This window comes from Lepisosteus oculatus, chromosome 2, assembly GCF_040954835.1.
Source record: "Lepisosteus oculatus isolate fLepOcu1 chromosome 2, fLepOcu1.hap2, whole genome shotgun sequence".
NCBI lineage: Eukaryota > Metazoa > Chordata > Actinopteri > Semionotiformes > Lepisosteidae > Lepisosteus > Lepisosteus oculatus.
Window position 1 is genome coordinate 17,925,347 of NC_090697.1, and position 21,670 is coordinate 17,947,016.

General features: G+C 38.9%; 1 protein-coding gene across 2 annotated transcripts; it reads right to left on the minus strand.

The window, feature by feature from the left end:
- Positions 1 to 2,113: 2,113 nt before the first annotated feature.
- clu (clusterin) lies at positions 2,114 to 14,851 on the minus strand. 2 transcript variants are annotated; one of them, XM_015352754.2, is made up of 9 exons: positions 14,743 to 14,851; positions 9,865 to 9,994; positions 8,859 to 9,007; positions 7,734 to 7,904; positions 6,725 to 7,139; positions 6,256 to 6,396; positions 5,259 to 5,482; positions 3,833 to 4,008; positions 2,114 to 2,641 (listed from the first exon to the last, which is right to left on the minus strand). In XM_015352754.2, the coding sequence occupies exons 2-9, from the start codon at positions 9,950 to 9,952 to the stop codon at positions 2,629 to 2,631; spliced, it is 1,377 nt and encodes a 458-aa protein (XP_015208240.1). In that variant the 5' UTR covers positions 9,953 to 9,994; positions 14,743 to 14,851; the 3' UTR covers positions 2,114 to 2,628. The 2 variants fall into 2 exon arrangements, with proteins under 2 accessions (XP_015208240.1, XP_015208246.1); XM_015352760.2 differs by lacking the exon at positions 14,743 to 14,851 and adding an exon at positions 11,047 to 11,142.
- Positions 14,852 to 21,670: the final 6,819 nt, after the last annotated feature.

Below are 21,670 nucleotides of genomic sequence, written 5' to 3' on the forward strand. Positions count from 1 at the left end.
AAAGTTCTTCAAAAGAAATATGTGTGTTTTGATTGAGAATTGGTTTCCATACCAATTCAGTTCTTAAACTAAATCAGCTAGTTAGCTAGTTAGACCAATTTAACAAGTTTCTCCAAGCTCTTCAGGTGCTACTGTTTTAAACAAATCAAGAATACTTGCGGAACCACCATCACTGTAGAACAAGGATTGTATATTCCCATATTCACCTAAATCATTACAATAAAGGATACAGGTATCCCTGTTAATTTCTGTGCCATGTGTTTTAGGCAAAGTACTGTAACAGGGCAGTAGGTCTGGTAAAATTGAGAATTTTGTCTGAACCACATTCATTTGAAGGCTGTGGGGAATGAGCTGCTGCCTCAGGCAGCTGACCTCTTGGGAGAAGATTGGTCAGATAAGAGCTTATAAACTAGAATGCACTGAATCTATTATCTGGAGTGCAGAGTTTAGTATTTCTGTGGAAAAAGGTCACCGGAAGGAAGGGAGAAGGAACTTGGGAGTTTGAAGAATTTCGGAAGTGCTTTTTGTGAGGAGTGCCATCGAGAGACTGGAATTCTTTCAGATGAAGTTTAAAAGTTATTTTTGAAGCAGGTAAGTAGCTTAGCTACCTGATTGTGACAGAGAGGGACTTGACATTGAGTGGCTCATAAAGTAACTAGGCTTTTTTTTTTCATTCTGTTTTCCTCACACTTTAAGTAAAAGAGCAATTGATTTGTACCATGTGGCTACAGTTCTTCTGGTTTTCCTGGGCCTGCCTATTTTAAAGATTTCCCCATTACGACACACCCAATCCTGGGTGTCTCACTACCTTTTAAATTCCGTTTACAGGAGACAAAAGTCCATTACCCTTTTTTTAATAATAAAACACCAATGACTTCCTGCTGTCACAGACGTCCAAAGGGACTAACCGTGGGGAGCAGGAGAGCGGTAAAATACCCATATGCGTAGCCTATGCGAGACGGGAAAAAGGCCCGGGCTCATAGTGCAAAGAGTTCAGGAATGCCGTATAGAAACCTATGCCCTCAGGGAGCGGACGTGGGGCACCCTGGTGCTAGGCGGGTCTCAGGACATCCGAACGTCAATGCTGAGCGAGGACAGAGTGCAAGACCCGGAAATATATAGCCCAAGGGAAAGAGAGGGACAGGAAGGACAGCAGACCGGCAACTAGGGACAGGACAGAGAAGGAGCGCCCTCTGGCTGCAGAGGGCGTGACACCTGCTGGCAGGTTTAGGCTAGGATGCTCAGATGTTGAGAACACCTACAATAACCCAACCAGACTGCTTTCTGTAGAGTTGTGCATATAGCTTCATATAGAACCCAAGTCTTTACTGATTAAGGATTCATCAGAACACTGCGAATGTTGCACAGATACACAGGCCAGTCGCTGGGGAAGTCCAAGTGTGATCTGGGTAGGAGTGTCTAGTTACAGTACTACAGACGCTCCACTTCTAATGATGGGTTGTAACTTGACTGCTTGGTGCTGCAATTATCAGTTCCAGAGACCTCTCTTCCTACTCCTGTGGGGTCATCCGGATGTGGCCACACTCTATCATTACAATGCATGTCCTCCTGCTGCTCATATACAGTAATTACAGCTTTCTTGCATGATGAGACTGTGACAGTTTCCCCCACTCCACAGATTTGACTCCCATTAACTTTTGTGAGAAGGAAAGGTACCACATGTGTACAGTATCTAGGTTTCAGTGACTAGTGAGTAGGGACATGTCTGTTGTCCAGGTTCTACAGGACCGAATCCACAAAGAACACAGATGCAACCTGGTGCAAAGCATGTGTCTCAGGTGTACAGCTGGAATTGCTTCCAAAGGTGGTCATAGACCCTGTTCGTGAGTGGGTTTCACAGTAGAACTGTTGATGACCGTTAATCAGCATATAGGCTTTAACTGTGGTGTCTGTTTCATATTGTATGATATTTCCAGCAATGGCTGTAAATTTTGCAGTGTCTATCTTTAAATCCTGAATTTAGTTATTGGAATTCTTTAAATTGATTTTAACCAACATTGTAAGAAACGTAGATCATACCTTTGTAGTATGAAAACACTTTTCCCGGTAATTGCAATTATACTACAAAAAAAAGACTGGATAAAACTCTTGGTTTAGGATACTGTTTGTTTTATTCACAAGTCTAGTATTCAGGTTTACAGATATCTCAGCCTGTACACACTGTATACAAACTATTCATTGCTTGCTTGATTCATGGAAAAAATTCTGAAATGACAAGTTGCTGCATAAGATTTACCACGTTAGTGGGGCAGACCATTTTACCACTTAGTAGTAAAGCTCATTCCAGAGTACAAAACATTGCAACACTGTATATAGCAAACCAACAGCCCATTACCTAGGAAAATATTATTTTACATATCATTCAAAATCCTGCTTTGAATTCTCTACTTTAACTTTATGACATCTCTTTATGTTTAGGATTTATATCTGCAAAAAACAAAACCGTGTAGATATGAGAATCAGTGAACAATACTGGGTGTTTAAGTCTTAATGGTACAATAGGATTTGCTATGCTAAATGAAAACAATGCTGACAAAAAAGGACTATGTTAGTGCAGGAGATGCTTCTATGGCTTTTAGTGCAGTCTTCGGAAAAGCCCCAGGAGATTTATTTAACAACTCTGTAAAAGAGAACAAATCACACAATTTTTAATAAAATATTAGTGTAAATATATCATTAACATTATTAAAGTATAACAAAGATCTGTATGTTGAGTAGAAGAGTGCTCAATGAAGCACAGCCTATTTTGATATGTAATGCTTTCTCTTCTGTTTTCAGTTGGTTTTGTCCTTCATACTCTCCTTCTTTAGAAGACATTGATAGAACAGGGTTAGTTTTCTTGTGCTCTTCAATTAATAATAGTAATTGTTTACACTTATATAGCACTTTTCTGGACACTCCACTCAAAGCACTTTACAGGTAATGGGGTCTCCCCTCCACCACCATTTTTAATGACCACAGAGAGTCAGGACCTCAGTTTTACATCTCATCCAAGGGACAGCACCTGTTTACAGTATAGTGTCCCTGTCACTATATTGGGGCATTAGGACCCATGTGGACCACAGGGTGAGCGCCCCCTGCTGGCCCCACTAACACCTCTTCCAGCAGCAACCTTAGTTTTCCCCAGGAGGTCTCCCATCCAAGTACTGACCAGGCTCACACCTGCTTAGCTTCAGTGGGTTGGCAGTTGTGAGTTGCAGGGTGATATGCTGCTGGCAGCATATTTTTTAAATTAGCCTGGTCTTTGAAGAATTTTGATTCATGTATTTTTTTAGAAATAGAAAAAGATCTCTCGTAGTAGCCATAACAGACCGCAGGGTTTTTATGGTCATATTTATACCCTTGGTATGTTGTAATGCTACTGTGGTTTCTTGGATACTTTGCAGTACCTGAGATTTTCTTCAGCATCTGATTCTGCTGGCAAACATCTTCTAACACACATAGAGATATCATTTTAAAACGATGTAGGATTTCACACTTTTTCATACAAGCTTGTTAAACCATTCTTGAATAAAAGTGCTTCACAGCTTACTAAAGCTTGTTACCTAACACAGAGAGAAAATTGAGATATACTGTACTTGTAGTTTTAAACCCCCTAAGCTTTTCCAGAATAAGACTTTAGAGATAAAAATCCAAATTTCATCCACTGTTACTTCAGGGAGCAACAAGTAAGAAAATTTGATCCCATTCAAAGTCATAGCACTATTACAAAACGTCTGAGTTTTCCACTTAGGCAAAGAGACAGATGGCATGTTTGGTATGGAGATACAGTAAAGTGATAGCAAGGTGTAGGTTAGATGTGACTGCTTACATGGTATTCTGTTTGTAGCGATCCAAAGCCTCCTGTGCCACCACCTCTGAGAATTTTGGGTCATTCCATGGAATGTCTCCGGGGACAGTGAAGGTCATCGGTGGGCTGTCAAACAGCTGGACAGAGACATTGGTGTCTTCAGGCTTTTCAGGATCCTCACTTGTTCTTGAAATTACCTTGAAAAGATCAGAATCCCTAGGTTATGAAGTGTTAACAATGGAACACCAGAAAAAAAGTACAAAAGTACTAAGATAAGCAGAATAAGCTCCCCCTTTAACCTTTTACCTCTCCTTTCATCATTGAACTTTCTATCTTTTCACAAGAATTGTCCATTTTTTATTATTACCTGCCCAATTATGAGAATCGCCATGTAGTTACATGGGGGAGAATGAGGAAAAATAGAAAGGCATTTCTGAGTTGTTAATCTTTTTAAGTTGTGTCCCCGATGGAGGTCACTGTAAGCCTGTAATAAGAGCCTCATGGGTCACTGTGTGAGACATATTGGGATGAACACGCTCAGTGTTTTGTGTGTGGTAATTTGTTTGGTGTGAGTGAAGTTTTATTTAATCTCTGACCCAGGGAAAAGTGTGGTGTGGCCAGTTGAGGAGCGAATGCAGGCTCGCACTGTGTCAGTTATTATTTTTCTTCTTCTTTGTTGGTCTGCTAGTTTTTTTTATCAATAAAGTTTGATAATCAGCCAGTGAAAGCTCTGTTTCCCTTCACATGAATGCATAAAACCCTAAACTAAACCCAGGATTTTAAAACTGTATCACTGAGACCCGAGAGAACAATGGTTAAAATATCTCATCCCTACTCTGTGTTTTCAGCAGTGAATCACGAACCAGAGTGATCAAGTGGAAACTATGTGGAAATGCATTTAAAAACTGAAAACAGAAGGCACTTTTTTACCCAATGGATCGTGGAATTAAGGAGCCAGCTGCCCAGCCACATTTCTGAAGCAGATCCACAGGTCTCTTTCAAGAAATGACTGGATGAGATCCCTGGATCAATTAACTACTAACAACCCAATGGGCTACGTGGGCTGAGTGGCCTCCTCTTGTTTGTAATGTTTCTTATGATCTTATGTTTCTCACATTATACTGTATGGTAGGCTAAAGTAACCTTAATCTGAATTGTCAATCAAATGCAAGTCTGGTTTCTTGCTAATTCTTTGTGCTCTGCTTCCGACTTGCCCTGTTATAAATTAAACATTTAACTTTTGAAAAGAATGCTGGGAAGTCCTGGGCAAGGTCAGCTAGTGACATTGCTCAGGCTCATGTCATCCACTTGTTTTGTTTTTTTAATTACAAATTAATTTGTCACTATTGTTCAGTAGGGAGTGACGGAACCATGAGCATTGGGCAGTATTATAAGGATTGTTGTGTCTCAGAGAGAATGCAGGGAGATTCACTAGGACATAGCTCACTGTTTTGATCTGGAACATCCCATCCTTCTGGGTCTGGTTGGCCAGTGCGGACACCCATCCAAACTGCCTGTTGACCATGTCCAGCAGGCTGGAGGTGTTGAACATTTCCTCCTCAAATTTCCTCAGAAGTCGGTTGTACTCCTGGGTGAATTTCTCGGCCATGGCCAGGGCTCTCTCCAGTTCCTCTTTCAGGGGCCCGTCCAAAGGCTTCTTGCCAGAGCAGTCTGAAAGAAGAAACAGGATGCTACTGCTTACAGCTGGGGTCTCAGGACAGCGAGTTAAGCTATACCAGTCTCTAGACTGTCTCATGACCTCTGGCCCTGACTCAATCTTTCCTCTTCCTATCCTATAAAAACAGGTGGGAGCTCTGTATTTTCTCTCTTTTGCCTCATGTCCATCTAATGGATGCTCTAATTCTTCTCTCTCAGTATCTCCCTGCAGTGACTAGAGCCCACCTCTGTAAATAGCACTGCAGCAGACCTGTGTGTGAGCCTGAATTCACTTTCTCCAGCCTGTCTTTTCCATACTCCATGCACTTAGTAACACCGGAGCTCGTCACAGTATTATTCCTCAGTCCGCCATTCATTTTAACTTGTTTCTCACCTCTCTGTATATGGCATAAAGTTAACTGAATAACAATGTATATGTTAATAAACGTATGATTACCATACAGCTACACATGTGGGGTTTCTGAACCTAACAGACTGCCTAACTGGGAACAAAACATACAGTAGAGGGAAACTGTACCTTACCTCATCAACCACATACAGTACAGTAGAGTATGTTCATTAATTACTCATTATGTCTGCCTACCCCCCGCTTTGATCACCAGAACACTCCTGTCACTCATTTCAGTCCATGCTCAGGCCAGGAAGGGGGTGTCCATATATGAAGACATTTCTTTTTCCCAAAAAGGGTTTTGTACTGGTCTTGAAAATTCTCTTCAAGACCAACCCAAGCATATTTCTTTAGCTTGCAAGTATAAAATGTTCCATACCAATATGCTGGATCTCTTTGCATTTTTCACATTCCTCTCGTAGTTTCAGGCAGCCTGCAGAATTGCGCCGGATCTCTCTGCACGTCATTTGGTCTCTTCCGTAAGGTCGTGTCCTAATAACATCTTCATTAATGCTCCCGTCTAAATATTTCAACAGAGGAAAAACTCAAAGTGGTTACACTCCTCCTGAAATATATTTTGAGGGACATGGGTGTTTAAACATGAAGCGTTGTTCTTCATCTGACAGAAATCTATTTTGTCAGTCAATACTTTAATTTGTTTTTATCTTGTGTGTTACAGTGGGAAATAAAAAATATAGAAGGAATATATGTAGGAAAGACCTCTATCGATATAATTTTTATCTCACATCTGGCTATACCCTCAATGTGAAATGGGCAATTCTGACTTGCAAAATTATTTTCACAACCTTAATCTCCAGTAATTTCCCAATGGCCGAAGAGATATGTACCATTTGAAGGAGAGGGGGATGTTCCAAAGTTGTCTTCCATATGTGGATCAAAAGAGTCAAAAATGTTCCGGGCCATGTCAAACATTGGCTGGAACATGCTGTGAAAGCTGGGAAAACCACTGCTGTAGTAGGGGGACCTGTAGACACGTGACCTCTGTTGATTCTGGCTGTCTCCATAGGCGAAGGGTGAGTAAAACAAGGGCCTCATGAACGGGTGGTGAAAGGAGTGCATGTGGTCGAACACCTTCATGCTGTCCAGGAAGATGCTGTCCACACCATCGGACACCTCAGTGTAGCGCCCCTCCAGGTCCTCAAACCGCTTGCTCTGCTCCTTGTCCTCTTCCAGGAGAGAGTCAATATTTTCCCCATTAATCCATATGGATATTGGCGAGGTCCTGTTTAGAATTTCTTCCAGCTAAGGGAAAAAAAAACACATGTTGTGAGTCCACAGATATGATAAATAGGCTGAGTAAATGACATTGACCAGAGCTAGCCTGATTTGTCTGGCCGCTGTATCTGCTAAAAGTAGAATATGTTTGAACAGCCAATTAGCCTTTGTGGGTACGTGATGAAAAGGTTCAGTAAGTGTAGATTGTACCACATAAGTTATTAAAACTAGTTCTCTTCAATAAGGAAACACCTGAAGAAGGCTCCAAAGCCAAAACGTTGTGTTTCTTTTCTTCTCTTTTCACCATGGAATAAACCTTTACTTGTTCCTTTGCAGCCTACACATGCTGACGCAGCTACTAACTTGGAACTACAATATTATTGTGGTTTATTTTGTCTCTCCAGCTCCTGTTATCATTATCTCACCATCTGCACTACGTGGTTGACTTTGAAGTGACTGTCTAAACTTACTAATAAATTAACACATTAATATATTATTCATTATAAATTTAAGGTATATTCAGAAACATTTAAATAAGGCTATGCCAAAAATATTTTCAAAACAACCTGAAATTTAACAATTATGCAGTTGAAATCTGTATTAAATGAATACACAGCTGACCTGTCTTCCCACCATGCCTGACCCACTGCTGCAAGTCCGGGAGTAGTATTTTATGCAGGTGTTTTTCAAGCAAGGTTTGCACTCCTCCCACAAGGCCTGCATGGACTCATTGCAGAGTGTCTGTTCATCGTTCAGTTTAGACTCAACTTCCTTGGCTGTGTTCAAAGCATCCTGGACAGAAAAACAGAGCAGATAAAGTATTGCTTTTGAAGTGTGGTTTTGTGGTGCACAGAGACAAAACAAAACAAAAAGAGACTTGACACAGCATGCATTTTGCCCTTATTCTCCTGTAAACAGATTTGTGTAACATACTTCTTAATTCACTCAAATCTCATCAATACTTCTTCAAGTATTTAGAACGTAATGCATTGGTAGACATTTTATTTGCACTTTATTTCTGAATGGACAGAAATTGTAGAGTAAACCTCAAAACCATGATTATATATTCTACATGTTAAGCTCTCCATGTATAAAAGATCAGATATAGACTAAACCTGTGTCTATCACCTCCATACTTAATAACCATCTTGTAATTATCCACCTGGGAGTGAAGTTTGATCTGTGATCTTAACAGTTAATTTTATTTCCTGTACAAATGTCTGGCTGAACTGATAGACTAGAAAATGCTTGAAATGTAATTATCAAATTACATTCTAACGTGTGCAGTACATGTACGGTGTTCAAGGGAACATTTCCGCAGGTCTTTCCTCCCGGCGGCTGTCAGGGTGTATAACGCTGCCCTAGGCTAGGACTGTTAGCCCTTCATTTGCTCGTCTATGGACAGCATGTTTGCTCCATTGTAATTTTTGGACAATCAGTCTGTATAAACCTATGCACATTTTGCACATATTTTATTGTTTTTACAGTGACAATGATCATCACATTTTGCACACACCTATGTATTTATTTTTTATTTATTTTTATTTATTTAGTTGTCTTTTGTTTTATAACTATTATAATGTCTGTTTTTGCTTGTCTTGGGCTGGACTGCTGTAACACATAGATTTCCCTACGGGACTAATAAAGTATTATCTATCTACAGTAGGTAATAGCCCTTGAGGATGAAAAATATAGTATGTTGTAATTTCTTCTTTAATAAAAGCTATTCATGAGGCCTATTTCTACCTCTTTCTGTTTCTTGGTTTCCTCTAAGCTCTTCAGAAACTTATTGTGGTCTTCTCCAGACTTCTCCATCAGAGTCTTCATCTCCTTGACCCCATTGATGGCATTTTCAATCTGCTGGTCCAAATACTTCTCTCCCAGAAGTGACATTTCTACAAAGCAAAATGAATTCACTGGAGCTAAGAATCAGCACAAGGGAACATTACAAAAAGCACCTGCCAGCTGGAGGTATGGTTCATATGTTCATAAGAAAATGGGATACATTGAAAATAAAAATAAAATAAAAATAAAAATTTAGTATAACTAAACTAACAGTTCTGACTCAGAGTTCCTGAGAGAGATTCAGAACACCCGCTGAATGGGGCAAAGTATTCTTGCTAATAGCCGACATAGTGTAGAGGCCAAAGATTGATAGCCAATGGTTTTGCAAACTGAATACAAAATGCAACAGACAAATACTGTATACTATAATGACACATAAAAAACCAAACTCTCATAGACAGCAATTTGTGAAGAAAATATTGCAGATGGCAAACTTTGTAGAAATGTTACAATTGGTTTTCATTAGTCATTCATATCTGTCACACTTTATAGGTTCTCTAGACCTATTTAAAATAAAATACATTTGCTATGATTTTTTAAAATTGAATCATAAAGGGAGAATGAAAAACACTATACCTTTATTTCATCCAGTATGTCTTGGAATTATGGATGTATACATTAGTGGAATTATGATTGATTAGATGTTAGAATTGTATGATTTTTCAAAATTGTATGAAAGCTTGCTTGCCCTCTATAAAAGAGTGGAATTTCCGAACACAAAGTAATCCTAATATGTTTGAACGTGTGTGTGGAATCACCCCAAAATATATTATATTAGCCTGATCATTTATATTAATCCCATTATCACAAATACAAATTATTTGATTGTAAAACAGTTTTGAACTGTTTACTCTTTATGAACATGACATCTTAAGGTCATATTAAGGCTCCAGTCCTCTGCACTTACGTGAAAGCTCGTCTTTTGAAGGAGGCAGCAGGCCCTCAGCAGACCAATACAGCAGGCACATGACCAGGAATGACCAGGACAGCGTCATCCTGCGATCTTTGAAAGAACCTGTGCAGTTCAGTGAATGCTCCTGTAAGAATATATGGGAGAAAGAAAGACACGAGTGACTCATTTTGTAGTGAAATTCATAGAAGTGGATTGATTGTCTTTTGGCTCAGAGAAACTTTGCAGTTTACCTTGCAAAGTAATCAACACATTCTCAATTTGCTGACACATTTCTGTGCCTATATACAGTACCATTTAAATCAAATTAGTTAGATAAACAGTGGGGATGGGGTTCTTCATTTGTTTTGCTCAAAGATTGGTATCAGACTCATTTCACTATCAGGTGTTTTCTAGAATTTCTATAGTTTTTTATCCATCCATCAGTCATCATAAAACCACTTACCCTTGTTGAGGGTTGTGGAAAATCCTATCCACCTGCACTGGACCACAGAAAAATAAACAAGTAGACTAGCAATTTACATCTAGCCCGCATGTCTTTGGGAAACCCATGCCAAAGCAATGAACACATGAATACTCCACCCAGACAGATGCCCAAGACTGGAATCAATCACAGGACACTGGAACTGTAAGACAGCAATGCTAACAGCCATGCCAGCATACCACTCACATTATCTTTTTATTGAATGTTAGTTCATGTTTTAGTTTGATTAATTGTACAGCACACCCTAATTTATGACACTAAAAATAAACAATTGCTAGACTTGGCCTTTTTAACAATGGTGACGTCTTGTCTGCCTCAGGACTGGGCAGACACATCCTCACAAACTGGCATCTGTTCAAAAGCCGAAAGCACAGATGCACCTCTCCAGAGCGCGCTTGCAATGTGTTTGTGTTGTGAGAGTTTTCTCCCCTGTCTAGGGTTCCATCAGTGGGTCCCCAACATGTCAATGACCTCCATCGGCTAACAACAGAACCAGAAGAAACAGTGCTTCTGTCAGAAAACATCATTGTAATAACTGCTTGAAGTTTATGGCACTTTCTATCCCAAAGGACCCCAAAGCTCTTTAGACAGAGTGGCCCACTTCATCCACCACTGAAGTGCAGCACTATGCAGAATCCTAGCAGTTCAGGTAGAGATGTGAGAAATAACTGTAGCAATTGAATTCAGGAAGATACCTTAGGGTGGTCAGACTGCAGAAGAACAAGGCAGAATTGAGCCAGGTCTCCAAGAGCTCCAGTCAGTCAGGTTAATGTTTCATCTGAAGGATGACACTGTTTACAATCACAAACAACATGTCTTGTCTTTGTGCTGGGATATTGATGTAGACATTCTGGTCCTGAGAAGAGAGTGCTAGCAACTGGCCCTGTTTGAAACAACCACCTGTCTTTCCTAGAGATCGATCCAGTATCCCAGTACTGACCAGAATCAACATCGCAACATTCGCTTCTGAGATCTGACAAGACAGTCTACCAGTCTACAAGTCTAAGGATCACTGAATGATATACATTTCATTATTCATACACAATTAGCCAATAAACCAAAGAGATTGTACAGTCATATCACCCTGCAGCTCTCAACTGGAAACGCACTGAAGCTAAGCAGGGTTGAGCCTGGATGGGAGACATCCTGGGAAACTATGGTTGCTGCTGGAAGTGGTTTTAATGGGACCAGCAGGGGGTGCCCACCCTGCAGTCTGTGTGGGTCCTTATGTGGTTTGATGGTGGGGACACTTTACTATACTGTTGTCCCCATGTATGATTGGCTTGAACTTGCCATGTGATGGACTGGTGCCCCAACCAGGGTGTACCCTGCCTTGTGCTTGTTGCTTGCCGGGTAGACCCTGGCTTCCTGCGACACCATATGGTATAAAGCGGTTTGGCAAAGGACATGACATGACCAAAGAGATTGCAGAAAGAACACACTCCTTGATATCAACCTTAACAGTTTTATGTCAAACAGAAAAGGCTAGCACCATTCAGCATCTCAATTAACATAGCCAGACACATTTTCAACAAACAAAAAAGAATACTTCCTGTTGTTTAGTTAACTTGAACAAATATGTCTGTTTAATTTGACTAATTTGGCACTTGATAAATCACTTACTTCCTGATGTAAATTTAATACAATAACCACAGGATAACCTTAGGTTTAAATGCTGAAATAGTTTGTATGGCTACAAAACTTCACAAAAAAAATTGCAGCACCAAATAGGAATGTTTATTAAGAGGTTATCTCCATTGTCTTCTACGGTACCATAAACTGCTAACTCAGAGAAATAATTTCCTCTCAGAGTGTCCTATCAGAAATGCCTTTGTAATTGTAGCTAATTTTACCATGCAGTGGTCTGATAAGGAGGCAGTATAATCATAATGTCTTCGAAGCTGAAGCCAGTGGTGATGACTTTGGGCTTTTCTAGACACGTAATATGATGACATTCTTCCACTGGAATGTAATGTTGTTATACTGTCCCAGACCAAAACTTACAGCATCACAGAGGCTAAATACTAAATTATTTTAAAAAGAATGTAAATTATTTTTAAAAATATGAGAAAGATTGTAAGAGAGTTTAATTTAACTTGTAATAGATGCATGCATCTTGTTTCTGTATACTGTAGCACATTGCTCTAAAGTGTTAATTTTAAAAACAAACCCACAATTTAATGAAAACATGAAACATGGAAAAGAAGCTATCACTTTTAGGAGCTTGCTAATTTGCTTTTATTGGCTCTAGTGTTCAATTTTAGGGCAGCTGCTTTTCTGTTTAAATCCCAGGGTTTCAATTTCCAGGGATAAAATTGTTTGACTAATTTAATTTCCTTTTATTGTTTTATTCCTTGAATCATAATTCAAGAAAGGTTCAATTTAAGGTATATTTTAGGGTAGCAGTTTCAAAATGATCTACTCATTAAAAAGCTACTTGTTAGTAGAAAAAGAAGTTTAAATGTGGATTTTACAGTTCTTATCTTATTGCGGTGTAGGATTTAACTGCCATCCACACCCTCTCATTTGTTTCGAAGCTGATGCTCAACGTAATCCTACGTGCTGAAGTAATAGCTAACCTGACATCAAGTCAGAGATTACAGACTGCTGTTATGGTAAATGAGACAGAAGGAGACAGTGCGGAAGGACTTTTATTTGATGATAAAGAATGCAAGCTTAATCTTCTGCTTAACATTTAGCGTTTACAGTTTTGCAATCCCCTTGCTAAAAAATCCAAAACTGATTTATGCCGGATATGAACATATCACTATGTCATTAAATTCTGTTTGTGCACACAACTGAATGCCTGGTGGCAATAATATGTGCGGTTTGTGTCTGTTGTTATGAGCTGCTGATGCAAGCCTGGTGCTTTAACTGTTAATAGAGGCGCTCAGAAATCAAGAAGTTTCTGCCAAACGAAGGCAGTGAGCTTTGTTATATAACGAGCTATGTTTGCTGAATTCATTATATAAAAACAAGCCCAGCTGGTGGCTCACAAACCACACGAGTCTTTAAACACTAAAGCATGACTCTGTGATTTCCTGTTAGGATACCCAGCTTATATCATTGAAATAGTTGCTGCAAATAAAATTATTATAACCACAAAAAGTTCCATTACTGAAAAGTAGGACAATCAAATGAAAGGAACACATTGGGACTGTTGTGAAAAGAATGAAGGCTATCAACAGAAGTGCCAGACCAGATAATGCTTTGAATTCTTAAGTCTTTTGTTTGTGTTAAATAGTCTAGAAATACTGTGGCTGCAGCAACGAAAGTACAGTACATGCATGATTAATTTAAAATTGAAAAGTGGTGCTGTGTTAACAAATTGAAAAATATTAAATATCAGCATGAGTTTCATTTCAAATTAATTTTATTTTCATTTCATATTATGAAAACAGACAGACATTCTATATTCCTCCCAGTTAATTAATGGTTTCTCCAAGTTTTCATCACCGATGCATGGGTGTCAATTAAGAACTAAACAAATCGCCTTTTTGTAGTGTTGCTTTCATTGTGAGAATCTTAAACTAACATGGCAAAAATGGTCAGTTTCAAATATGTTCAGGTGCCGGAAGAGTGGTCTGTCCACTGCAGTCTCAAAATGAAATCTATATATCTGTCCATGCAGAACAATTAACAACAAATTAACTTTAACTTCATAGCTGGGCTGGGAATACAAACCCCAGAAAACAAAAACAACAACAACAACAACAACAATTTAAATGGTTCAATATTCTAATGGCTTTGATGCAGAGCAAAGCAAGAGATTAGTCCAGTGAAACAAGGACCATTGATTACTTTAATCATCATGAGATTTCGTTTTTAAATTCTTCATGGGCAGGGACTTACACTACATGTGAAGAGTACAGGAGTGCAAATTATTATTAAACAAATTTGAAAGAAATCTTTCTGTATTCCAGTGTTCAGCCAAGCCCTGCACTTGTGAAATATGAATCAACCCATTCAGTAGCACAAAATGTGTGAAGAATGATTCAGCTTACATTATACACATTTTCTAATGAATTGCGGGCAATTAAACTATTTTGCAGCAATGCAGATGCAGCAGACGCAAGCACTGTGGTGAACTAGCAAAATCAACACCTATACAGTATGTTATATATATATAACCTACAAAGAAAAACAGTGCTCAATTTTTAAAAACATAATCAAATACATTGTTTTCCTCAAGATAGAATTTGAAAGACAATGGTACTTTTTAATACAAATTAATTGTATTAAGAGTTAAAAGACACAGCAATACTCATCATTAGAATCATCTTATAGAGAAATATGCAGTATTCATTGAGATGACAACCTGGAGAATATCAGTGTTCAAAAATGAATTTCCTACAAGATAAACAGTATTATTGCAGATGCAGTTTACTCACCTCCCTATTGGTCTGTCTCCTCAGTGGATGCAGCTGAGAATGACTGTGTTATTGTAGGTATTTATACCTTGCAGTGATGTTGACAGTATGATTCACTCGCAGAGAATGCCCTGTGGTTTCAGACTTTTCTAGAAGTTGTGTAATTTTCTAATATGGCTTACAGCAGAGCCCACATTTGACCAGCAGTCGGCAATGTTGCTCTACCAACCAGTAAAATCCTTCAGTTTATGTTTCCAGGATCACACATAAAAAAAATAAGGAATTAACATTTTCATGGATTTTGCAGCATCCTCCAAACATTCAATAAATCCAGCAGATGAAAATAATGCACAGTCACAAGAAACAATAAATACCACTGGGATTGGATAATTTAACATATAGCCAGTGAACTCAGCTTTATTTTGGAGAAATGGTATAAATAATAAAGGCAAAGGCAGTCTGAGACTAAACTTCCCAATGCTTATGTACGTACATAACAAAATAGCAACTGTAACACCTGAACAGACCAGATAAAATCAATGTTTTGTGCAGTTATTTAAACTTATACAATATCTTCATACTTCAGGGTCTTTGTGTTGCCACGTCTGAAAAGGACAGTAAGATCCAGATGGCTTCTGTTTCTGTTTTATTGTTTTTCCTCTGACACAAGGTCATTGTGTAATGTTTTTAATTCAGAAATGACTCAATGCGGAGGGAAATAAGGCCAATGAGCAAGCATTTTCATCACATAAAAATAGCTGGTTTCTCCCTTTAGAGTCTGGGCTGCATCTTTTGCTGCTTTTGTGTGCATATCACCCTCGCCTGTGCAGGATGCCAAAAATACTGTAAAGATCAGGGGTGTGTCTCAGGAAGCCCAGAAGGTTACCTCCACTCCGCAGCTAATCCTTTCTTCATTTCAATCATATTCTTTGACAAACATACCATTAAAACTGATTAACAAATGCTGCTAAACACTTGTGTTTTTGTTATTGTTGACGGGGGGCATGTGACATCTGCGCCGTATCGTGCAAGCAGGGCTGTCGTCTTCCCTGCAGACACGTACTGTAGCCAATGCAGTGAGGATGGGCTGCAGACAGCTGCTGCCTCAGAGCTTGGCAGAGCCTCACTCTGCAGTGTGGAAGTACTTGTCCGACAAGGTCAGAGAGAGAGAGACAGAGAGTACAGTATCTTCCTCGAAAGATACAGCTAGCAGGCTGACAATGGCCGGTCACCAAAATCTGTTATTTAAACGGTACAGTTAGCAGGCTAAATTGTGATCAGACAATGACAGCCCCAAAGAAAGTGTCTTGGTGTCGGACAAATACAGTGAACAGATACAGTATGACAGAAGTAATGTCTTTTCAAAATTTAAAGTCATTTTCCCTTAGCTACCTTTCTATCACTGTCTTATTTTCCTGAACTCATGAATTCTATACTTTGAATCCCTTCAGCTGGGCATTTATTCAAGGCTGTAATTGAAGACCAAATTCCACTTGTGCATGTGTGAAAACAAGCCTACACAACCTTCTCACAAGGCATCATTAGAAATATCTTGCATGTGCAGTTAAGTAATTAATGGTGTTATAGTATTATTGTTCTCAGAGGAAAATGTTTGAATTATGCATAGCCATTAACACCATTTATATATTTGCTTGGTTTTTTCTGTACTGTAGCCCCCCCTAAAATGCCTTAAGCACTATTTTTTATTTAAACTTTCTGTTTAAACCCTCATTAAAATTCACCACCTGCATGCTGTGGGCTACGGCACCACCAGAGAAGACAGCTTTTTGCTGCAAGAAGTTTCACAGTTGGTACCCAAGCCCACAGGTCGACTCGGAAGGCCTTTATTAACAGATACTAGAAGTCAATCGCTGGGTCTAAGAATTCATAACTGTTTTACATGTTCCTCCGGTTTGTGTTTTTAAAAGAATACATTTTAGTATAGGTTCCCTAATAATATTGTCTATTTTGTATTGATTATCTCCTTTATAACAGGATTTTCTATTTTGTCTTCAGCAACGGCTATTAAATCTTGAGGTTGTGCCTTTTTCTGCTTATGATATAAGATAAAACTTCTCAAAATGTCATTGTAGGTCCATTAAAATTAAAAAAAATAGACATACAGGAGGAAATGTGTGTTAAAAATAAAATAGAACATTTTCTTCTATAATACAGTTTCTTTAGCAATTAAGAGATAACCTGGACTCTGGTTTCCCCAACACTTGTATTCAGCTTGATTTATGTTTAGAATCAGAAAATATGTACTGACATTCTTTGCCCTGATTTATTTACTGAGGTGGAATAATTGTTCTCCTGCTGTTCAACTCACTGAGCAAATTTGAGAATGAATCTGCTGGCAAGGTATTCACCAACTTTGAGTTATTCTGACAGGGGAGAGGTTTGATCAAGGCTCATGTTCCTTCACCTTTTACAACCACAACACATTTTCACCTGTTTTCTCTCAGAAGAAACGAGTGCAAATGATTTGTAAATGGTCAAATACATCAATCTAGATTAGGTGCTAATTCAAGATGCCGTGCCTGACTGGCAACACTTAATCGGTTAAACCAATAAAGCTCTTTGAACTTAATGCTCAGCCTGATAGTGTGGTTTGCCCATTGCTTCTGTTCATTGTTGACATTGACATTTTTGGTGTGCATACTGTTCATATATTATTTGAGATTTGTACTCTTTCATAATAAATTAATATAAATTAAATATATCCTTACTATAACTAAAGAATAATATTTGTATTTAAACGTACAAGTGCCATAGGTACTACAGAAGTAAATACTTGTTGTTACAAAAGAAGAAGCAGTGTGGCATTACATCCATGAGAGGGAGTAATTCCTTCTGCATTACAGAGGACAGCAGCAAAATTATTGCAAAAACAAGAAACTCTCCCTGCAATCATGAGATACATGCTACTCAAATTGCTCACTCACTACCAGCACCCTACTCAACATACATTAATTTAGCTGCAAAGGATGAGCTGGGGTGGAACAGAGATAAATACAACTAAAATGTGAGATGAGGTGTGTACAAATTTCTATGTAAGCAAAAGTCAGTAATGGTTTATTCCATGCTCAAAGGAAAAGAAACTTCACAAGTGTAGAAGGCTCCACAGCAGAAACGTTATGTCTCTTTTCATTTCCTTTCAGCATGGAATAAAGCTTTACCTAATCCTTTGTAGCCTACGCATGCTGATGCCCATTTAATTGAACTATGCTTACTTTTCAAAATTTGCAGGTTGCTATCATATGGCAAATATTGGCACCCCCTGAGTTCACAGACCTGTAGGAGGTGCTGTCTTTCTGATGAGATGTTAACCTCAAACCTGACACTGATATGGCTGTCTCTATTCTATCTAATTGCATCTCTGACATAAAAATTTGGATGACTCAAAACTTCCTTCATCTTAACTGTGACAAGACTGTCATGCTTATTGGTACCCCCCATCAACTTCGTAAAGCCAGTCCTGTAACCCTATCTGTAGATGGCTCTGTACTTGAGCTTCAATCAAAATTGAAAAACCTTGGGGCTATATTAGATTCTGGCTTAACATTCGACCCACATGTACAGCATACTGTCAAAGACTACGCCCTATGCCATTATTAACTGTGGCTGAAAAGCTGATCAACATATTTGTATTCTCTCGAATTGACTACTGCAATGCTCAACTCGCTGGGGTATCTAAATCTACTCTAAACAAACTGCAGTATGTCCAAAATTCAGCAGCCAGAATCCTGACCAGGTCTAGTGCAAGTGTTCACATTACTCCTATCCTGGAGTCCTTGTACTGGCGTCCGGTCAAATTCCGCGTAGACTTTAAAATCCTCATGCTCACCTATAAGGCTTTACATGGCTTGGCACCTCAATACCTGTCTGAACTTTTATCGCCCTACTCCCCACCTCGCAACCTCCGCTCTTCAAATTCTGCCTTCCTTACTGTCCCCCAAGCCCGTCTACATTGTTTGGGCGACAGGGCCTTCTCCTGCTATGCCCCCAAGCTCTGGAGCTCTTTGCCCAAGGATATCAGAGAGTCACCTTCTCTAAACTCCTTCAAATCCAGACTCAAAGCCTTCTTCTTCAGAAAAGCCTTTACTTAACTGGTTCCATTCTTCACCCCTCTGCTCTTCTTTGTACCACCTTCCACGGTCTCCTCTATTGTTATTGTTGTATTGTTGTAAATGTAATTGTGTCCTATCTTGTGAAATCTTCTTATTTATTGTTGTAGTCTTCTTATTTATTGTTATTGTCATCCTGTAAAGCGCTTTGAGAAGCCACCTTTAAAGGCGCTATATAAAATAAAGTTTATTATATTATAATAATAATAATAATAATAATTATTATTATTATTATTATTATTATTATTATTATTATTATTATTATTATAATAACCTTTATGATCAGTTAGTTTGAGTGGTGAAATCATTTCTCACTTCTCTGTAAACGGGCTGCAGGCATATAATGGCTACTGTACATTGCACAGGTGGGCCTTCCTTTCAGTGGTGGAAGAAATTTGGTGCCCTCCTACAGTATACTGTATATATATAAAACATAATAATATTTTTTACACCTACCGTATATAGCGCTTTTCTGGACACCCCACTCAAAACTCTTTACAGGTAATGGGGACTCCCCTCCACCACCACCAATGTGCAGCCCCACCTGGATGATGAGATGGCAGCCACAGTACGCCAGTACACTCATCACACACCAGCTATCAGTGGGGAGGAGAAGTGAGTGATGAAGCGAGTTCAGAGATGGGGATTATTAGGAGGTCATGACTGATAAAGGCCAGGGGGAAATCTGCCCAGGACACCGGGGTTATACCCCTACTCTTTTTGAGAAACACAATGGGATTTTGAATGACCACAGACTTCGTTCTGACTATACAGTACAAATACTGTATACGTTATTATATCTATCTAATCCTGTGGTTCAATATCCTGTGCCTGAATTGTAAGCATAGCACTGTGCTCACATGTTGTGGTCTTCTCTGTCTCCTCACCACGTGTACAGCTACTGTAAGTGGCTGATTTTCCCTAAAGGGTGAGACAAGATCATATCTGTTGTCCCATTCTGCTCCATTCAAGTTTTGAGTCAGTCATCGTCTCAATGTTTCAAAAGAAAAGAACAGTCTCCAAAAAAAGAAGAGTGAAACCTCGTCTGTTGTCAGATTCTGTAATAAGGTGGAATGTGTCAAATGTTTGGCCAAGGACATGAAGGATGTGCTGCTGAATTTTGTGAGATGGAAAACAAGCCAATAAGTAAAAACAAAACATTTTTACATTCTTGCACCCGTTTTCACTTAAGACCCTTCAGAAGTCGAAATTGCTTTAGGATTTCTGACACATATGCTTTTAATATGAGAGTCCAATCTATCTAGAATAAGACATTGTTTTTTAGTGATGACATAGCCTTGGATTACTTAAACCCTATAATGACATGCAAAAGGCTATTTTAATCTAATTTACTCTGTGGCACAGAGGAAGGTGGTCAGTAGTAAGAAACTTTAAAACTCAATAACATTGACTGTGTGTCAGGAACAAAACTATTTGTATTGTAGGAATCAGTTGGAGATCACTCAAATATAAAACAAACATTGAATGCTGTATAGTAAGATCTGATCAATAATAATAAGGTCGTATGAACCTTTGTTCCCCTGTGCTGGGACATCAACCAAAACAACCTCTAGAATTCTCCAAAGTCATCTGTCCTAGTTAAAGTATGGCTGTTGGTTGGATACATAAGGTACTTGTATTTTTCTTCTGCTCTGTGTCCGATTCTGTTAGTGTTGTTCTCATTTATGAAACACTTGAGTTGACATTTTTTGAATATCACAAACATTGAGTATTTAAGACTAGGGTCATATTCCATTCAGTTAACAATCAAGAATATTCTCAGTAGCAGTATTCTGTGAAATGCCAGTAAGTACAGTTATAGTATTTTCTCTGAGTGTAGGATTTCCTCTACAGGATTTCTCTGTGTAAGATTTGCCCTGTGTCCAAGATTTTCATGTGGGAAGGACAAGCTGTACTGACACCTGTTTTGGCACAAAGGAATCTGACAGATAGGCTGAACAAACATACTGTTGTCTTGCATATATGGAAGTCTGTAGAAAGGATCACAGGTTAACCCTAAATATATTGATCCTAAAATATGTGCTTCTCCAACACCATGTTTGGTACATAGAGGAGGTGTTTTAATAAAGAAGATGCCTCCCGGAGATCAGGCTGACAGAGTTATCCTCTACCTATGTGATCTGCTTATCATTGTTCACAAGCATCCTTTTATACTTTAAATAAACCTCTTCCAATTCTTCACTGAACTACACTGTGACTTTTTGCTTCTCTACACAGGTGATAACAAATGCAAACATTTGGCATTTCATTTTTGTATTGGTCCTAATCCAAAATGTTCACAAGTGTGGGAAGCTGGCAGGCTACTGGATATACAGTATTAGCAGCTTGATCATCCTACTTTGATGAGAAAGTTGATAAAATCTCTGAGTTTGGGCACCAACCCATCACAGGCAATAGCTGTATATATTTGTTTTTGTGAAGTAGCAAGCCAATAGTGAATGATATCACAGAAGAATAAACAGAGTTGAGAGTAGAGAAGTTTATTGCCATGTGTACGTGTGCATTGGAATTCTTAATCACACTGAACTCTCGGGACATCCGCAGTACAACAGACAATACCATACAATGTAAACAAATAGGATAATTACATTAGTAAAGTATTTAGTTTCATAGCTGAGGCCTATCCTGGCAAACAAGGGGTGCAAGGCAGGGTACACCCAGGGTGGGACGCCAGTCCATTGCAGGGCACACATAGACACAGACTCAAACATTCACACACTCACACACACAGGGCCAATTTTCCCAGAAGCCAATTAACCTACTAGTATGTGTTTGGACTGTGAGAGGAAACAGGCCCACTC

What these genes read in the sequence shown, in the direction of transcription:
- clu (XM_015352754.2), bottom strand. Translation starts at nt 9,952, where the DNA reads ATGACGCTGTCCTGGTCATTCCTGGTCATGTGCCTGCTGTATTGGTCT. An exon ending in CAGGCATGGTGGGAAGACAG is followed by an intron (nt 7,140 to 7,733) that starts GTCAGCTGTGTA and finishes TTTTTCCCTTAG; the next exon opens with CTGGAAGAAATTCTAAACAG. An exon ending in CAAAGAGATCCAGCATATTG is followed by an intron (nt 5,483 to 6,255) that starts GTATGGAACATT and finishes TTCTTCTTTCAG; the next exon opens with ACTGCTCTGGCAAGAAGCCT.